The sequence below is a fragment of the Apis mellifera genome, linkage group LG5 (assembly GCF_003254395.2).
Source record: "Apis mellifera strain DH4 linkage group LG5, Amel_HAv3.1, whole genome shotgun sequence".
In the NCBI taxonomy this organism is placed as follows: domain Eukaryota; kingdom Metazoa; phylum Arthropoda; class Insecta; order Hymenoptera; family Apidae; genus Apis; species Apis mellifera.
In genome coordinates this window covers 6,510,611-6,531,143 of record NC_037642.1, presented here as the reverse complement: position 1 = coordinate 6,531,143, position 20,533 = coordinate 6,510,611, and the positions used below count along the sequence as shown (strand labels likewise).

At 36.4% G+C, this 20,533-nt stretch overlaps 1 protein-coding gene and 3 long non-coding RNA genes across 10 annotated transcripts in view; 3 read left to right on the top strand and 1 right to left on the bottom strand.

The window, feature by feature from the left end:
• Window positions 1-1,329: 1,329 nt before the first annotated feature.
• On the top strand, window positions 1,330-4,340 carry LOC102653921. Of its 2 annotated transcripts, XR_003304720.1 has the most exons (5): window positions 1,330-1,534; window positions 2,297-2,521; window positions 2,606-2,801; window positions 2,874-3,001; window positions 3,196-4,340. It is a non-coding gene; the product is annotated as an uncharacterized LOC102653921 (long non-coding RNA). The 2 variants fall into 2 exon arrangements; XR_003304719.1 differs by having other exon boundaries at window positions 2,297-2,801.
• An 866-nt stretch (window positions 4,341-5,206) lies between these two features.
• On the top strand, window positions 5,207-6,536 carry LOC113218797. Its single transcript, XR_003304723.1, has 2 exons — window positions 5,207-5,769; window positions 5,905-6,536. It is a non-coding gene; the product is annotated as an uncharacterized LOC113218797 (long non-coding RNA).
• A 113-nt stretch (window positions 6,537-6,649) lies between these two features.
• Window positions 6,650-20,533, bottom strand: part of LOC411079 (protein grainyhead) — a 133,826-nt gene continuing 119,942 nt past the window's right edge. For 4 of the 5 annotated variants that reach the window (XM_394553.7, XM_006562112.3, XM_006562113.3 and 1 more), the window contains exons 7-15: window positions 17,915-18,174; window positions 16,531-16,699; window positions 12,868-12,979; window positions 12,426-12,520; window positions 12,076-12,246; window positions 11,744-11,929; window positions 10,645-11,094; window positions 8,877-8,941; window positions 6,650-7,767 (exon numbers count right to left, since the gene is read on the bottom strand). In XM_394553.7, coding sequence (XP_394553.5) covers window positions 7,482-7,767; window positions 8,877-8,941; window positions 10,645-11,094; window positions 11,744-11,929; window positions 12,076-12,246; window positions 12,426-12,520; window positions 12,868-12,979; window positions 16,531-16,699; window positions 17,915-18,174 — 1,794 coding nt within the window. In that variant the 3' untranslated portion in view covers window positions 6,650-7,481. The remainder of the gene's footprint in view (window positions 7,768-8,876; window positions 8,942-10,644; window positions 11,095-11,743; window positions 11,930-12,075; window positions 12,247-12,425; window positions 12,521-12,867; window positions 12,980-16,530; window positions 16,700-17,914; window positions 18,175-20,533) is intronic. The other variant, XM_006562116.3, reaches the window with a different exon arrangement.
• Window positions 12,986-20,533, top strand: part of LOC113218552 — a 67,935-nt gene continuing 60,387 nt past the window's right edge. For both annotated transcript variants that reach the window (XR_003304722.1, XR_003304721.1), the window contains exon 1: window positions 12,986-15,487. This is a non-coding gene — a long non-coding RNA (uncharacterized LOC113218552). The remainder of the gene's footprint in view (window positions 15,488-20,533) is intronic.

The window sequence follows — 20,533 nt, the reverse complement described above, 5'->3', positions numbered from 1 at the left end:
TTTCTCGCAAAATTATATTTTAGATATTTTTCTTATTATTTTATTGTTTATTTCATGTGTTTATAACAGTTGTTTATAATATTACACAAAATTATTTTAGTTTATTATGATTTTTATGTAAAGATTTTTTTTTGGCAATCGATCAAGCACGATGTATAAAGAATATTTTTCATGTTACACATCGAATCGATCACATTGGTTATTCAACCAACATTGATTCGAAATACCTGTCAGTCATCCGTGATGAGCTCATTTTATAAGACGTCACATCAAATATCCATTTTTTTTTTTTTTTCTTTTCGTATCAATGAATCTCTTGATGGTTCGATTTATTAATATTCGATTCGATGATACGGTTAATCGTTATAAATTAGCAATATATGAACGAATTTGACGATTCATTCGGAATGGCGAAGGGACAGTTTCAATAGAAATTCGCTGATTATGTAAGTGGTGTGAACCGGCTCAACCTTGATTTATGTCGTCGCCGATCTTGACGCCAGAAGATCGTGACTGTCGAGTTCATAGGCATTTGCATAGAGAGTAAGATCCTCGTGCTGACCTTGGAGAGGCCGAAGAGAAGACTGCACGTAAGGGACGGCCGTGAACTTGCCAATCTGTGCACCATCGCGAATGCCAACGTAGCGTGCGTTTCCCTCTGACCACAATGAATGGAATTTCTTTAAACCTGTTGCGTATCGCGTGCTTCGTATCGATCTGATAATTTTCTATCCGATCTTTTTTCTTTTTTTAATCCCATTTTCTCGTAAGTATACATATACATTTGTTTTTCACTAATTTTGAAGGCCTGAGATTTTATAACGAAAAATATTTTCCAAATTATTTATAGAAAAATTTTACTCAATGAACATCATCTTGAACATCTTTGCTACTTTACGTTCGTGAAATTTGCATATTTCAGATTAATCAAGATCGATTCAGAGTATTGATGAGCAGTTGTGCGTGTGCGAAGTTGGAGAAAACAAGTTTATACTAAAGATAAAGGTATTTACGGTGAGATTACGTATTAATATGCAAGCAGTTTATTAAATATTTAACATTTCTTAATCGTCATTCCCTCCCTTTGATATTAATCGTTCATATTTTCAGGTTTCGCGATAAGGTTTTCCTCCAATTGCGATATCAAGTCATCAAGTCATATCATCTATTGCATATTTAAATCTCAATTGCAATGATTGCGAATTCAAAATTTTATTCTATTAAAAATATTATAAATGATAATTGAATATCCGTGACAAATTATGTAATAAAATGATTAATGATTGGACGATTTATATTTATTTAATAATGAGAAATTTTGTTTTAGTTCGTCGAGGGATATATTAATATTTCTTATTTCATTAATTACGTCCAAGTCTTGCGTGAATAGTTCTTTTTTTTCACTAAAATGTGCAGTATCAGGGTAGCAATTCAGTTAAAAAGAATGATAGAAAACAGACCTTGAGATGGGCGTAAATTTCACATTCTGTAGTTCATTGAACTGCCCTTCAAATGGACAAGGGGATAAAACGAGGTAAGTTTTACTTTTTTTCTCTGACCCTTCTCATTCTTTCTTCAGACGTTAGCCATTAATAATTTGCGTCATCGTTTACCGTAGCTAATTTGCAATTATTTTTTTTTTTTTAATTTTTAGTTATTTATTATATATGAGCAAAATATATTAAAACTATAATTGCCATATAATTTTTTCAAAAATTTCTGAACGATATATATGATATTTTCTAAAATGTCATATATCTTTCATGGAATGTAAATTGTTTGTTCAAATTAATGGATTCCTTTTAAGATTTTAAGTCTTATTTTGTCTATTATTTTTTTTTAAATAAGTAATATTTTCCAAAATCTCATGATATTTAAATTAAATTGACAATTCTATTAATTGATCGAAAGAAGAAAATGTTAAGCAATTGTTATGTTAGATATTTTTCAAAATACCTAAGAATTATTTATATGGAAATTACGTCACACAATCATTGATTTTTTTGTTTTAGATTTATTGTTAATGGCTACGTTTGAAGAGAATTTTTAATCTAATCTTTTTAATCTAATTTTAATTCATTTTTAATGACTCACTTTTAATTGCAAACTGTTGTAATGGAAAAAAGGAAAAAAAGGATACGTAACTTTGTACACGAAAAACATTTTGAACAACGATTAGATCTATTTATTATTCAACTTGTATATAGAATTAGAGAAACTTGTTGTAATGCCAAGTATTCATTTTCCTTTTAAAATCTGATTTGAATATTTAAAAGATTTATTTTTTTCTTGTCAGATTGATTTATATCAAGTGTCGGTATTAAGATACAGCTATATCAAGATTTCCATCTGATATTCTGTAAGAGAAGGCCAACGTTCTCTTTTGATGATCTCGTTCGATCCATCAATTGATATCTGTAAATTGTATTCGACTCTTATGATGCATAAAATTTGGTTCAAGATCTTATACTGAGGCTACCGTTGGATGTGTTTTTTCCCTTTGAATGTGAAAACCGGTTGCGTGAGAGCTGCTTTTTATTGTGTATAGCTATAATATATTAAGACACGCCATTAAGTCATTCTTTTTCTGATTTCTGAATCTTAGGAGAATCAAGAAAGATGGCGTGATAAGAATATATTTTCAAACAAATAATATTCTGAGCATGGAAGTTAATGGATGAAATTCAAACGTCTTTTGATAATGATTTTTATTAACGATTCATGGAAATTTTAGCAATGATTAGATATTATTATAATATTGGAAAAAAAAAGGAAATACTATCTTATTTAAAGCAACTAATGTAAGTAATTTCATATAATTATTGTATGAAATAACTATTATTCTGTATTGACTGTAAAAAAATCTTTAACAGACATCGATTGAAGAATCAATAATTGACACCAGGGCCAGTGTCCCGCTACAAGGTCGTATATTCCCTCATGGTCGCCACAGTGTCTACATATACTATGATGGATGCATATATTAGAGTTCCAGTAGAAGGTAGCAAATTTATGAATCAATATACAAACTTATGTAAATTTTATATAATATATATTTGTTATTATACTGTTTAAAATGACAGAATTAGAACGTGAGAATTTTATTAGATAAAAATTTATAAATAAGTTTCTTTTTTTTCAAGATAACACATTTTTCTAAATGGATATAAAAATAATTATAAATTAAAATTCCAGTATCAAAAAAGAAACGTTCAAACGATTTGGAAAGTTTACTGAAAGTATAATGATGATTTTGAAATGATCTTCAAATGATCTCCAAGCGATTTTTATAGCTTCAAATGATCTTGAAGAGTAACTTAAGATAGGTCAGGTAAGATCGTCTTACGTTAATAAGTTAAGTTAAATAAACCTCGGATGAGCAATTTTATTATAAATTTTTGAATGAAAGGAGCAATAAAAACTCGCAATTTATAAAACGTACTAATATAATATTTATTGTTTGCAATAAACAGCGTAATATAATATCACCTCTGGCACAATCTCACGATGGCAAGACAACGCGAAAACGGTATTATATTTCGATATTCTCGCATCATTTTTATCTGATTCCGCAACTTGTCCGGCTTCAAGAAGATTCTTCTCTAACAAAACAGTACAGTACGCGCGCAAATCAGCCCGAAATCGGCCGGTTTCAACATCCCTCCTCTTACACGGCTACATTTCTAACAAAATAAAGGCGAAGCCTGTTGATTCGTTTTTCGTTTCGCATCGCCGTTTACGGTCGCTTTAAGTACGATAGATCGAGACGGCTGGGAAACGATCACGAGAAGACCACAACACTCGCTTGCTATGCTATGCTATGCGATATATTTCTAATAACGCGTTAACGCGAAAAGGGAAAGGAGAGGAGAGAGAAAAAAAAAAAGAAAAAAAAAAGAAACAGAAAAAAATGATTGATTTCAACGATCAATCTTCTCTAATCTACTCTAATGTTTATTCACCGGTCTTCTCTAATCGCGATTGAGGTCTCCTCGTGACTGTGACACGGCTGCCTTTCAAAAATATATCATTAATTAATAATATTAATAAACGTAAAGGATTATAAGAGGATGATACGATAGCAGATAAAAATCGTTCATCGGCAAAAATCGTTTCTCCACAATGCACACACGATGAATCTCTGAACACGAGATCTACATCTGTATATAACGAAGAAAATATATATAGTTAATAGGCGATCGAAATGGGTTCTCAGGGGTGTCGTAGTTCATTATGAGATGTTGAGAAGTTGTTTGATGAAGTTTGGAAGTTGGGCTAAGGAGAAAAATATCGATTACGAGTAAAAAAAAAAAAAAAAAAAAAAAAAAAAAAAGAGAAAATGTCATGGAGTTAACAAATTTTCGTACGATCTCTTGGACACGACTCTCTCTTTCCTCCAAGCATACTGATTATTTCTCCCATTCATTCTTATATATACTTATATATACGCTCTGCCTTTTTCTCTCCTTCCTCCCTTTTACCTCTGTTACGATTTTTTTCTTTTTTTTTTATTCTCATTCTCGCACCATGAATACACGCACTCCTTGTATAAAAAATAATAATTATTATAATAATAATATACGTATTACGTAGCTCTAGTCAATAGAATCAAATAATAATTAATAATATCAAACTATATGCTGTCTTGCAGATAGATGTAACAAAATATAGTACTCATATAATAATAATAATAATAATATGCATTTTACAAGCGTATTTTGATCCTTGCTTTGATATTGGTGTTGTGATACATGTATAGGATGTGTATATGTTTATTTAATTATTCCATTCTTTTTTTTTTCTCCTTTTTCTTCTTCTTTTTTTTTCTTTTTTCTTCTCTTTTCCTCTCTTCTCTTCTCTTCTCTTCTCTTCTCTTTTCTCTTCTCTTTTCGCATGAGAACAAAAACATGAAGACAACAAGTGATGTGTCATGATCGCATGATGCATTCTAGTCCAACCTAAACGCGAACTAATTACTAATTTTTTAATTTTTAAGATGATTTTTAAGATTTGTAAATGTGTGTGTAATATATGTATATGTATACGGCGTGTAATTTTCCAATAAAAAAAATCACGCGACGATGTGTGATGATGAAATGGTTCGTTTTTACCAGTGGCACGTTTCAATGTTGTCTCACCTTAAAAAGAAAAAAAAGACAAATGATAATATAATCGAAAAGGCTATTATTTGATACAATTTTTAATATCTTGCCGCTCGTTTCAGATTCTACGACGTTGCGAGAGAATCATTGGTTACGATCATTCATACATTCTGTTTCTGCCATAATCAAGATAAACTTGGGTTTCACGGGGCTTACATGTTATAAATAAAAACCCTTCGAGAACGACATATAATTATTAATTATGGAAACTTGTAGATGGATATATTCTCTAAAAATCATTTTAATAAAATAATATTCTTTTCTAAAGTTTTTATTTCATCTATCCATATTTTTTTTTTCAGGGAATTTCATACCACATACATGGAAATATCTGTTCTCAAAGAGTTGTCTAACGTTCAAAGGAAATAATGTTTTTCAAGATACCGATATATTTGTCTATCTTATTAAATATATTGCAATATTTGTTGCAATATTTGTCCACTCGCGGCGGATGAACGTGTATTTTCTCTTCTATTTCAATCTCAACGAAAAAATAGAAAAAAGATTACGTATTTCAATGAGTAATACTTGTTCTTTGTATAATATCAAAACGATCCTGGGACACTCAAGAGGATTATTGAAAATGAAATTGCAAAGTATTCAAGGGGTATTAAATCGACGATATTCGATAGATTTTTCGATTAATTCCGTATATAAATAATAATAATAATAATAATATTAATAATAATAATAATAATAATAATAATATTAATAATAATAAGAATGATATAAAAATCAACAGGTTGGTGCAAAAAAAGGAGAAAGAGATGTTTAAACGTTCCTTCGATTGATCTGCAATATTGGGAGGAGATAAGAATCTTTGAATGTTCAAACACGGTATGTGAAAACTATTGAGAATCTTAATCAAGAACTTATCATATAGTTGAACGTGTGATGAGCGCAACATTATTAAAGAGATTAAAATGCTCGATGGCACCCGTCTATCTTGGAATGGCGACGTTCAAAATATTATACCTCTATCTCTACGTACAAGTCTTGGTATAAAATAAGCTTGTTTGTGTGCACGATTTCGTCGATTTGGTCGACGAAATGTCGATCGAATCTAAACGTATAAACAAGTATTTAAACTCTAAAATCGACGATACAATAAAAATAGAGTGGCATTTTTTTTTTATCATATACATCTATACGTCATACGTATGTAATATATATATATATATATATATATATATATATATATATATAAATCTATAACTTAACATTTAACGGGGATAAGGGGCGGGAATTTCTTAAATCAATTTTGATTGATTTACATGCAGCCATCGTGTTTCAATTTACGATGCCAACGTAACTCTATAAGCTAACAACCATCGATATAAATTGTTCGCAAATGAAAACAAACAAAAAAAAAAATTATAATATAAAAAAACGAGTCGCCTTGCATGGGTAGAAATATATTTCTTCGCGATTTTAATTATGCTTCGTTAATTATTTAAAAAATTGTTTACGCGTATACAGATTGTTCAATCGTTACATTTCGTGCATACGAGGTATGTTTTTTTTTCTTTTTCCTTTCGAATTATAAATTCCTCGATCAAGAGGATCCGTCGATGTATAATATGCATTTCCACGAAGAAAATTGTAAAAGAGAGAAAAAAAAATATCGATTTTTTTATATTCATATTCGAATCATAACGAAACATCACCCCGTATCCACGAAATTCTCCACATCGTTGAAACTATCTGTATATCGATGATCCAACAGGCACGATCCGTTCAAAACGTTACACAAGACGATCACTATCAACTAACGATTGTTTTTCTTTCCCTTTTTTGACTTCTCGTGTTGTACGATATTGAAGAACATCTTTCTCTCATTTTGTGTTTCATTTCGAGTTCGACTTACACGTCCAAATCCAATCTCGTTGGATATTACTCATTAATTATTCTTCACTCCCAAGTTTTCTTCTTCCTTCCGTAAATTTGTTCCTTAAAAGATAAACACTGGTGGGGTAGAGTGGCAATTAATCAATAATCCATCGTTCAAATCCTCTTCTCTATCTTTTCTTCCCTCTCCTTCTTCCGCTCGACGCGATTTCTTCAAAAAGCAGGTCCCTGAAGAGCTTTCTCCGATATCGAAATAACGTCCAATAATTCTTATTACTCTCATTGCACCGTGTCGACGATGTTTCTCGCCGACCATCGACGGTTGCCTTTGTCCCTCCCTCTCTCTCTCTCTCTCTCAGACTTATTTACACAAAAACGACGAAAGCCACGTGTAATTACATCCATCTTTCTTCATCCTCATCTTCATCATCATCATCTTCTTCTTCTTCCTCGCGCTTTCGAAGAACATGTTCACGTGTTGCCGCTCTCGTGAACGTGCGCGTGGCCATGCGCGGAATTGAGGGGCGAGTGAGCTATGTGCGCCGACGCCGAGGGTAGTTCGATCAAGGTGACGTCGTAGCCCGCGGTGGCTGGCTGATCGCTTGGATCGCCAGGATCACCGGGTGATCCAGGATTGGCCGGGTTGCGCTCGTTGCTCGGGTCCGGGTTCGCCACTCGGGAATGGGTTACCTCCAGCAGGAACAGATCCTCGTCCACGTAATATCGGATCATATCGTCGTCAATTTTCGCTGTAATTCTGCAACATGGAGGAGAAAACGATGATTAAAGATGGTGGACGGAGGTCGAAACCTTGTTTTTAAAAATATCCAGGGACGAATTACATTCAGGGACGAACGAACGGAGAGAAAAGAGAAATCGAAAGGCTCGGTATAGATCGTATATATATATATATATATATATATATATATAATAATAGCGAAACGTTTTGAATACGATGATGATCAATGAGAGATCATAATGGGTTTCTTTGTGTTTTCGTATTTGAAGGGGCAGGAAAGAAGAGTGAAAACGAAGAAGTATCCATCGCATTCTACAAGCTTTCGATGATGTATTACGATTGATATATTTTAAGTAGATTACGGAGAATCTCTTTGGTCGCGTTCATGACATACGACAGAATTGTTTTTAACGCATCGACAAAAGTTAATCAATTATCGATTCTATTCTGCGCGATATGTCGATCCCAAAAATGTCTGTCGATTGCATAAACGCAATGGTTTCCAAAAGTCATGGAAGAACAAAATTATCGATTCTATTCTGCGCGAGAAAGAAAGAGCGAATAATCTTCCCATTCCCGGATGAAGAGCGAAGAGAGACGAAGAGAGTCAAATGAATACGCGTGATGAGAGGTTTGACAGATATACAGGCATGCGTTGGAGAGGTAATAATAATCGTGTAAGAAAGCGAGCAAACGAATATGCGTGAACAGTCGTGACAGAAGAAAAATAAAGGACAGACAGGACAGAGAGAGATTAGTGGATTAGTCGAGTGCAAAGTGGAGGAAGAGCTGTGGGTGCAGGGTGAACGAGAAAAAGAGAGAGAGAAAAAAGAAAAGAAATAATGACGACGAGAGAGATCAGCGTCATACTCGGATGGGGAAAAGAAGCGATTAGAGGGAGAGACAGAGAGAAAGAGAGAGATATACGTGTACAAAGAACATGGAAAGATGATTATCGATTGATATCGAGGTGCATAAGGTGGTGTGAGGTTTCTTTTTTTTTTTTGGAAGTAAGGATAGAGACTAGCAAACCAGGCAACGGAGAGAGTCAGGCAATGTCACCGTTATGGCATGCACTACTGTGTGGGCGGTGCATGCAAGTAAAGATGACACTCTACTAAACTTACCCCTTTGTGTTTTTGCGATAGAGGTTATTAATACTCGAGGATGCAATTTTGTACTTTGACTCAATCTGTAAAATAGAAAAAAGTAGAACATTAGAATTTTGACAGTGCTTGCGGACCATCGGTCTCGGGATACTCGATAACCGAAGAGCTTTCTTTCTTTCTTTCTTTTTTTTTTTTTTTCTTTCTTTCTTTCTTTCAATTATTTCTTTTCTATCTTTCGCGTTGACGACGTGACGCGGCGCTTATCGAAAAAAGACAGATAGTAGAATGAAATTAACATCGATGGATAAGAAAAAAAAAAAAGGAGAAGACACGTAGAGGAAAAAAAAAAAAAGAAAATGAAGGAGAGAAGAAAAGATCTCTCGTTGTCTGTGGATAGAAAAATCAATTGAACGAAAAATTCGATTTCGAATGAGAGATTGGTTAGCACGATCGATCTGGAATGGAGAGATGGAAATCGTTTTCTGCGGAAGCGATAAATTCATAAATTACGGAGAGAAAGGAGGACGCGGTAACGGAGAGGTAGATAGATAGATAGATAGAGAGAGAGAAAGAGAGAGAGAGACGGTTTTCTTTTCCACTTTTTTCTTCTGCCACATCTGATCGTTATTACAAAACAACACGACCTTTCAATACGTGTCAATAATGTCCAAATGTTGAAAAAGTTAAAAGAAAAAAAAAAAAAGTAAAATATCGGCACCTCTAATCGTTGAAACCATCGATCGTTTCTCGCGATCACAGGGGTTAATGATCCGTGCGCGTGTAAATGATTCATCGCGCTCCGATCCATATTAATTATTGTGAGGATTTTGGAGGAGTGAGCGCATGCGCGTTAATATTAATATCAGCGTAATGAAACGGTGCAATAGGATATTAATAAAATGGTGTAGTATGCTTTCACATGCATAGCTAATATTTATATCTATATAGATACATATGTGTGTGCGTGCGTGTGTGTGTATGTATATGTGTATATATCCCGCGTTATTCTCGCGCATCACTCATTATTCGTTACCGTGGATACGCCGGATCGAATACGATCTCGCGAAAATGTAATAAATTGGCCGTGTCGAGATATCGCCAGGTTTATACGTCGAAACCTTTCCGTATGTCGCTTTCTAGTCGTGGATTTGTTACCGTACCGCTTTCGAAATATTCTATCATACTTGTCGGTGGAGATAGAGATAGACCTTGAATCGAACTGATATCGCCGCTCTCGAACGGCGCAGCTGGGTTTCGAGCAACGGCTTTTAAACAACTTGTGCAACAACGTTCCAAACGTTTCCATTCCACCGCGGGATTCGCGCAATTTCACCATTTTCCTGCCTCCTTTAGAAACCCAGGCCAAAAGCTTCGATCGCAACTTTTTCTCCACCGCGATTATTGTTACGTTATAATAAATTTCTACTCCTTCACTCGTTTCACTTTCGTGTTTACGACGAGTACTAAAAATCGTGGGGAAACAAGTCGGCGATAAAATGGAATAAAATACGATCCCGATTTCATTTTCTTCCAACCAGAGAAATCTTCAACTTTCGTTCTCCTACGTGTCTCTCCAACGAGAGAATCTATATTCGACTTTTGATAAATTCTAAGTTAATCAACTACAAATCCTATTATTAATATCAACATGTTTTTCAAGAAGAAGAAACAATCAGACAACGAGTGATCTGCGCGTGTATTCATCCAATCGCGAGCGGTGTCGGTTTTTCAGTGTGCGTGAAATGTGAGATGTTTCGATAATGAAAAATCCTTGACAATTTCTTACAGCGTTCAACAATCCTTGAACGGTGGGCGGCGTAACGTGCAGCGGCGTGTACACGTCCTCTGACTCCTGGCGGACGTACAGCATCACTCGTTCCTCGGCGTCTGTTGGGCGTAGATGGGGCGGTTGCTGTTGCAGATGCAGCCGGTTCCCGACCCCGGACACCACCGTCCCGGCGAGGCCTTGCTGCACCCCCTGCAGCACCGAGCCTTGCAGCTCCTGCACCTGCATCAGCAACGAGTCCTTCTTGTCGTGCAGGCTGGTCAGATTGTCGGGCGGGAAGTGGTTGTGGAACTTGAGGGCCGGCAAGCTCGGTCTCCCGCAGGCAGGATAAGGGCTGCTGCCCCCCGCCTTCAATCCTCCGCCCTCGCCATTGCTCAGGGACGATGTGTCTGTATCGCCACCGCCCCCGCCGCCACCTCCGTAGAAGCCCGACAACTCCATCGTCGAAAACTGTCGTGGAAACAAGAAATGTTTACAATTTCAATTTATCTTTTTCAGAACGAACGAGCTTACTTTCCAAATGCTACAAGCTTTTGGTATGGTTGGTATTTCTTTTGTATAAATTGTGTTTGCATAAATTTTTACTCTTTCCTTTATTTGTTCAGAGAATTTTGTATTTGCTGTCGGAGGATATATTTTTTCAGATGCTGAATAATCGGCTCGTTCCCGGAAGTTGTTACGGTTTTTGTTATGGCGATGTAAGAGTTGCGGTTAGTGGAGAATTTTGGCGATGTTGAGAGCAGAGGATTGTGGTGGATATTACGCAAATATTTGGAGGCTAACAGCTGTTTGGTTAGTTCGTTTTCTTTTTCTTTTCTTTTTGAAGTAAAAGAGATATACAATTTTTCAGACGACTAACGCATTCACGGTTTTCGATAATTCGATGTGATAGTGTAGGTGTCCGTGAAAGTGTTAGTGTTCGAAAAGGAACAGTGTTTCGAAGCTAGATACAATATTCTCTTTGCGTTTCGAGAAAAGCATCGTCATGCTTGTGTTCATACAAAGTCAAAAAAAAAAAAAAAATAAAATAAAATAGAATAAAACGTATATTATAAACACTTTTTCAAACTTTGATCCAATCAGAGATGTTGAGAAGTACCTTGTCTATAGTGTGCTCCGCTGGTGGAGAGAAGAGGACCGGAGGTTTATGAAGATCGACCATGGAGTAAAATTCGCTGCGTTCCGTGACGGAATGATAGAGCTCGTCGAGCTTTTTCCTACCGGTCGCCGTCATCTTTCTCTTCGCTGCTCTCCTCTCCTCGTCGCGAGTCTTCCTTTCAGCTCCCTGGTGCATAAATAACACCAAGATGATTCATGAGATTGGCTAGTTGGTATGATTTTCTTTTTTCTCTCTTTTCATTCGATACATTCGTTAAACGTATTTTGCAACGTTGATTGAAAGGGAAACGTAGGGGAGCAAGAATAGCCTACCTTGTCGCAAAACACTTTGATCTGGCAATAGCCGCGATGCGAGGGTGGTGTGTACGTGTGAGTGTGCGGCGGTGGGTCCTCGTACGTGTCCACCTGGATATGCAGAGGCAATCCTTTCACGCCTTTTTGACTGGAGAAGTCGGTGCTCAGACATTGCACGGCCACGTTGATCTGTAATATGATGGAGAATAGATGGAAAATCATTGATCAGGATGCAAAATGCAGAGACTTTTCGCGGCTTATGGTATCTAAAACCGAATGAATAAGCGCAGAGTTCCATTTAAGTATCTCCCTCCAGATCGTTAAATGCAAATGGAATCGCTTTAATGAATGATGAAGGACTCTTATACCTTCGCCGAGGATTCGAGTGGGTTCCAATAAACGGCAATCGCATTGTGCGCAACTTCTTCTATGCAGCCCACCAGTCCCACGCTGTTCTTCGTGTCTGTAATGGTATAAATTGTTGTTAGAGTTGCAAATCATTGCGCGATGCCTTGAAACAGCATGCTCTTTTATTTTCTATATACAATTTTATCCGTTTGCTTATGGCCAACGATACGATTCGATCACTCGATCTTACCAAATTTGTTGTAGGATCATCCTTTATCGAGCGGCTTGCGCGAAAAAAATGACGATTAAAGTGTAAATATACAATGAAACGTGCACTTTTATTGAATGAAATTAATTTTATCGAGTACGAGATTGTTAAAAGATAATTTTGATAGAAGAATCGATTTGTTTAAGGTTGACTTAATGGCGGGAGAACTTGGTGATTCTACACGCTTTACTTACCAGCGTCGAGAATACGTTGCTTGACAGAATGTTGCCTTCCGTGCCAGAACTGCCACGCCTTAATCTCGTCTTCTGGGCTCTTCTCTTCTCGGAACATCAACATTACTACGCTCTGTGCGACAAAACATCAAGAAACACGTAAGTACTTTATTAAGCGTGATACTATAAGGACAGATGAATGGTTTCCGCTCTGACGCGTTTACTTATAATTTTTTCATCTTTTTTTCGGCAACGGCTTAAGTAACTTTTTCGTTAACTAACAACCCTTGCAATTCTTGTTTTTATGTTCGTTAAATTTAAAGATGCGCGTATCTTTTTACACAATTATTATCACCAACTGTTTTTCCTTTCCGTTAAAATTTAACGTATAATTGTAACTATTATCTCTACTTTGCAATTTCTTTTGATACGCGAAACTATTCATCTATTTATAATTAACTTCGATATCCGTAGATCTGAATAGGCATAGAGCTGTAATAATAATCGACTCGCATTAAGAAGGTGATGGTTATGAACGTTTGATAGCGTATGGAATCACTGAACGAGCGCAAAAGTGACTATAATTTGAGGCTTCGAACACAAATGTGTATTTATTCAACTCACCGAAACGATAAACAACGATCTTTCTTATCCTTGAGCTTATTTTTAATTGTTACAAATTACAATTAGATATAGAATATTAAAAAAGGATATATAATGATAAAAAATTAACAGCTTGCCTAGGGAAATACGTGAAAAAGTCGATTACCGCGGTTGAATCGGGAGGTTCAAGTCTTTCTTGGCGTATCGTGTCGCTATGCAGAAGTTGAGTTCGAACGTACGCACAATTACATGGATCATAAATTACACGGTAGCGTATAATTATGTAACGTAGATTATAGATAGATTATAGATTCCAGCATCGACAGGCCACAATGAATGGCCTCTATCCGGTGCCTATCCACGGAATTTTTCAAATTTTACGCATAATGACGAGCACGACACGATTCCCGGTAAGTATCATTTATCCGCAATGATCCTTCGAGGGACGAAACAATGCTCAGTCGGTAACGGAACACCGTCGCGAAATCTGCTGACACATCGGTCGCACGAAACGCGAAATTCGCGTGAGCGTGACATAGGACACGCTCGAGCGAGCAGCCGTGCACATACACATGCATATAAATCACGCTGCACCATATAATCCAGTAGCATAAATTGCATCATTCGACACTACTAATTCCCAATAAACGGTCGTGTATCCTTAGATAACCGCGTTTTCAACATTTTTTCATTGGCAATATGTCTAGTTGGGTGATCGTGATTCATTGGTAAAAATATGTGAAACGGGTGAAGTGTAATTACATTGATTAATTGAGAAAGACAACTTCCCCGCCATTTTTGTATTATTTTCTTTCGCGCCTAATATCGAACGATTAATCGAAAGATTAATCGAACGATTCATCGAACGATTCTAACGTTCGATTAACATGGCGGGTTTCGATAGTTTGTACCAAGTCGCGTTACATGGCGTTGCTTTGCGTCTCGTCGCATCATATAATTACGGAATATAAAGTTTTTCTGTACAAAATTGTGAAAAAAAAAGTTTTATAGTTGTTAAGAGTGTGTAAAAATTAAGATAGAAGATATTCAAGAATTTCACCGCAGTAAATTTATCGAGAAAATGTTGTTAATAGTTTTCTTACGGGTGAGGCTGAGACAATAAATCTCCATGATTGCAATCATTTTCGTCGAAGGGGTAAAATTATCATTTTAAATTTTAACAAGCTCGAAAATTTTTAAATATTCGAATGTTCAAACGATGTATAATAGTTAATACGATATGTGATAATACGATTTGATAGAAAGAGAAAAATTGTTATTGGAATATTATCAAATTCATAATAGACTATGTATATAATACATAGTGTGCGTGACCAATGAGAATAGAGACTTCTATCGTATATTTATTCAGTTCCTTATTGTCCCGCCGTTTAAACCATGAGATCAGATAACTTTAACCTTCGCGAACCAGTTACAACACGTGTCCTCGGGCCATTTTCGCGGGTTAATGTTTCTACCATGAGTTACATACAGATTGTCGACAAATAATTTAGAATCAGGCAATCATTTAATAATGTATCGGCGGTGTGGTAGTGCCAATGAAAAATCAGCATTGCTCAGCCACCAATGATAAGGCTTCACGTGAGCGTGACATCGGTTGCCGCGACAGAAGCACGCTTCACTGCGCAGATTGGTGCGCACCGTGTTCGCTAGCGACGCCAAGAAGAATTTTTCGTGATTCGGGTGAATGAACGAAGAATTGTGTGCTGCACAAGGAAATACAGTTTTATCGATAGTTAACGCGAAAGAAGACGGAGAAAGTGTTTGGTGCAGAGAGAATCAGTTCGTGAAAGCAACAAGAGAAATATACACGTTACAAATATCGACGGGCATAACGAGCAATACGTAAGATGAATATGCAGAAGAATGGAAGTCGAAGCTACAAGAAAACAAGGATTTGAACGAGATGGGGAAAGTAGAGGTTATGAGTAAATACTACAGAGATAGAAGAAAGCAAAACAACAATACCAGAGCGAATGGGAGCGAACAAAGGAGGAGAACAACACCAGTAAAAAAGGTAAGTGGATAGAGTAAGATAAAGGAATAGAGGGGAAGTAAGTAAATAAATGATGAATTTGTACTTGTGAGTCTCTGCTCGCGTGTATACATGTATGTAGCTAGTTCGTTCGATTTGCTACGCGGCTAGACGCTCGATTAGCAATTAACAAGGAAGTCGTAACTCCTAGCGAAGGGGATAGGGAAGGAGGGAGAAAAGAATCGGCAACTTTATCAGAATGGAAATTGCTAACGGTGCGCCATACTGCCAATTAGAGCCGCGAGAACAAACGACCTCGTCCGACTTCTTCTTTCGATGCAAGCGTCTCGACGAGCTGCATGAATTCTATTGCTCGTAGGAGTCGGAGATCGAGCACGTAATGCTATGCAAAGTTCTAATGCGATTTAAGAGGAATACCACTTCATAACGATATTATACACAGTGTGCATTGCATATGTGTCGTGTTATATATGTTATACTTTATAGCCGACCAATTTTTGGCGCCACATGTGCAACGTATCCTGCTTATTATAGTGAACGCTAGAGGGCAATTGTCTTGAACTTTGAAACATTGAGAGTTGGACGTATATTTCTCGTTATAAATATGCCAATTTCTTTTATGGCAACATGATTATTTTTAAAAGTAGAAGAGAAAAATTTTCTATCTAATCTTATTATATTATATATATTATATTATATTTTATTTTGAAACAAGCAATTTTTTGTCAGTAATGATAAATTGTTTATCATTACTGACATTATATTTATAACTCACAAACATTACACATTAATTATAGCTGAACAAAAACAATATAAAACTTTATAATTATATTCATTCCGATTATATTTTTATTCCGTTAATCGGAATCAAAGTTTAGATCGTAGAGATTAGATCGATTAGATAGAAAATTTTCAAACTAGATTCGAAATGAAATAGATAGTAATAATAATTCAATCAATCGTATAATTATTATAAAATTATATGATTAATTGTAAATTTATGATAAATATCTTAGTATGTTAATTTTATGTTCGCGTTTCTTCTTAATAATATTTAATTTTACCTTAACAGTTTGGCCAGCCTTTAAAGAAGGTTTGTCAGGATCAGGAACATAGTCTAGCGTGATTCCATAGAATTGTCCTTTATTAATATACGTGATTCTATCGTCCTCTCGACGCTGCGACGTGCTAATTGGTGATTCTAGATGATATTTGAATCCATAGGCGGAGAATCTGCATTTAGAATATTAAAAATACAATCATTCTTTATTCATTGAAATAATTTAACGTATATTCTAATAAAGGTAGTTCTAATAATATATTATGATTTATCGATATATATAGAAAAAAATATAAGGATTTGATCATGAATATCAATGAGTGAATGAATAAATGATTTTGTTGTCTCTTTATCTATAGAAAACATTTAATTTTCATATATTAAGATACAATTACAATAATGCTCATAATCATGAAATTACTTTTAATTTTTTTATCAGATAGTAAAAAAAAAACATAACGATTATGTGACGTCGAAATAATTTATACCTTTATATCTTTATATTTTTGCAATTTTATCTTTACTGAATCTTATTTAACTCGTTCCATGAGTTATTTCACGGAATATTTGCGGTTTTCGTTGCAAATATTCCGAACGAATGACGTCAGTTGTCACGATACACAACTGATGCGCGTCTAAAATTGTTTCTTAATCTTTCACATTGACTCATAAGCATACGATATCGATATACGCGTTTTATTTTATTCCATCCCAATTAAAAATCTTTTGATATTTGATATTTCGAAAAGTAACGAATCTAAGAATCCTCTTAATTTCGAATCATCATTTTTTTTTTCCGAATTATTTCAAACTATTCACGATTGAAATCCCCGAGAAACCGATTTTCAACATCTCATTACGCGACGTTACTCCGGGCCTACTGGTTTCTCCCGCCGCCCGATTAACTCGGTCTAGCCGCTCTAAATATAGTGCCGCGAAAAGCGAAATAAAAGGCGCGATTATCCTTATCCGAAGGAAGCTTTTCCCCAGTGGCGTGGAATGACGGCCTATCGCGGTATAAACGGCCAACTTTTCGCCGCCGACCTATTATCTTTATCTTGCGCGACGACACGCGTCTCCGTTTCGTATTTGCCGCGTTTTTTCCATTCCACCTGGTGGAGAACAACCGGGACAGTGGCTTGCCAGCCGATAACCGAGCCTGGCCCGGGTGAATGGCCTGCAAACACATTCTGCTCCTGTTTGCACCGACGCCTACCTACCCGCCGCGCTTTATTATTACGATTTCTGTGTACAGCGTTATAACACAACGATAAGATTCGATTCTTCTCATTCGAGAATCCTTTCCCTCTCCTTCCTTATCTTATCTTCGTAGATGAAATAATTATATTTTCGTCCCGAATTTTATAGATTTTTATACATATACTTACATTTTTGGTATCTGGATTTTGTCCGCGTCGTTCTGCCTTCCAAAATCGTGCCAAGGCCGCGACCTCGGAGGATTCGGGTTAGGATTGGAGTTGGTTGCCGCAGAGGAAACCAAAGCTCCCCGTTGCACCTGTGCTTGCGCGTGGCTTTGCTGCAGCTGCAGCTGCAATGGTTGGTGGTGTATAACAGCACCGCTCTCGAGAACCACAGCAGCTCCAGCGGCCGTTCCACCGGGACATAATTCCGTGTAGTCGAACGAGGACTGCATAAAGAATAATAACGACTCTTGTTAACAATATAAATACAGGTACAGGCAAGAGGCGGCAAAATCTTTCGCGTAACTTAGATGTAACAGACTTGGGGTTTCCGACCCACGGGTTTCCCTCCCTCCCTCTCCTTCCCTTTCCTCCTTACCTTCCTTCAAACCAGGATTCAATAATTGCCAGTCTCTAAATAGAAATTGTGCACATCTCAGAAATCTGCTGTGAAACGCTGACAAGCTATTCATGCTCGTTTCCTCAATTATTAACCCTTAACCGATAGGGTCAAACAGTTGCTTACGTAACTGGCAGCATCTCGGTAACAACCAGTTTCTCATGAACTTTATCTAACTAAATACGCTACCGCTTTTACTTCCACTCTGAATTAACTCTCGGGTTTCCCCTTCCTTTTTCTATCCTTCCTTTTTGGAAAAATGCGAAACGATTTTAATTATTATATATCACAGATCATCTTTTAATTCCGATGGAAATTACGAAGCTGAGAAAAATTGTTCCAATCCATGGCCGTCAAATTTTTTCGCTTTCAATCCTTCGTCCTCCTCCCTCAATCGGGGGCGAAGAAAGAGAGGCCGTTGCGGTCTCGTAAAATTGCAGCAGGCCAGGCCGCACGCGATCTCACCCGGTTTTGGTTTGTTAATAAGAGGAACGGTTTATTCCCTCTCGTATACGTCTTCATACGAGAGCTCCCTTGGGAGAGACTGTTGGATGCATAGTTACCGCAGCTCGTTACTCGACCTGACGAACGGCATCCATCGAGTCCAAGGATCAACCAGATCCAAAGTATCGATCGAACGAGATCTTCCTCTCCTTCTCCTGAACAATCCTCCTCCTAGCTATCCACTAGAATATCAATAATGGCGGCCATCCGTAATTAGGAATAATAACGTCTCCTCCTCTCGCCGATTTTTCATCGTTTCTTGAGTTATAAGTTATTAATTATAGGTATCTAGTGGATCTAGCAGTTTTAATCGAATTTATTAGCGGATATGAAAAACGTATTACACGATAATGCTCGAAACATGATTAATTTAATAAATTTACGAAAGGAAGTATTGTGTATAATTGGATTAATTTCTAGATAGGCTTCCTCTGCAATAATTCCGTTAGAAGAATTTTGTCAACCCTCGTTGTATTTTTATTATCGCTCGATTTTTTCCCTTTTTTTCTTTTCGTTCTAATCGCGTTGGCGAAGGCGGAGTCGTTTTTATGGTATTATCTTAATTAGTATTCCCCAGCGATATATTCTTCTACGCAACACATTCTTGGAACACGTGTTTTCACGTGTGTTTCTTGCATACGATATCTCGCGGATAACTCGTGGGGAGAGAAACTTTTGCTCGAACACGATTAAAACGGACGGACCAACAGCACGATCGACACGATTTACATACGTGACTAATTCGTCTCGGTTTATTATTATATCCAGTGAGTTTTTTCCATTTCCATTCTTTGCTTTATTCTCTCTGGCCCCGATCTATCGCGATTTCCGTTGCGTAACTGAGAGATTCGATAAAGATTCGATATCGAAGTCGCGAGATCGGAGAATCGATCTGGCGATCGATGCAGGAAAATTACGCGCTGCTTGCTCGATGAGATTGCTGAAGAATGGAAATATGGAAAAAGTTGTATATGCTGTTCTGTGTGTCGTTTAAAGACTCTTAATGATTGTGTTTAAGTATTTTCACGCGTTTTAATTTCGTTCCTTTTTTTTTTATGCGATGTATATTTTTAGTCGAATCGGTCGATGAATCGAGACAAATTCAAAATTACGGTAAATTATGCGCTCTTTCTTTCCTCTTTTAGGTTTATTTAAAGCTTTAAATTTCGACTCGATAAAATGAACGTTCGATCCTTTTTTTTTCTCTCTGCTTTTCGGCTATAAAATCCAAGGATATATTATTTTTCAATCCAATCGTTAATTCGTATCTTTGACGAAATCAATTTGTTCCGCTCCATTAGCTAGCTCGGATTATAATAATAAGACGATTGAAACGGAGCTTTAAGATGTATTTTTGAAATTTTGTATCCAATCTTGTTAAAGTCGAGAAAAAAGGAGAAAGGGGAGCTTCAATTTTTCTAACGATCGCTTAAATTAAAAAGTAAATTTTTCCACATTTCATACAATGTATCACAAATTTTTGCAAATTCTCGGAATTTCGTTTCGATCGAGCATTAAATCTCAAAGACGAAGGATGAAAAAAAGAAAAGAAGTGTAAGAAAGCAACACAGGTTTCAAAGCAAAATTCTCCTCTCGTGTCCACGGCTAAATTGATTTCGATTTTTAGAAACGAAACGTTCAATTTCCATATTCACGGTATTCCACATCTGTCTGGTTTCCTG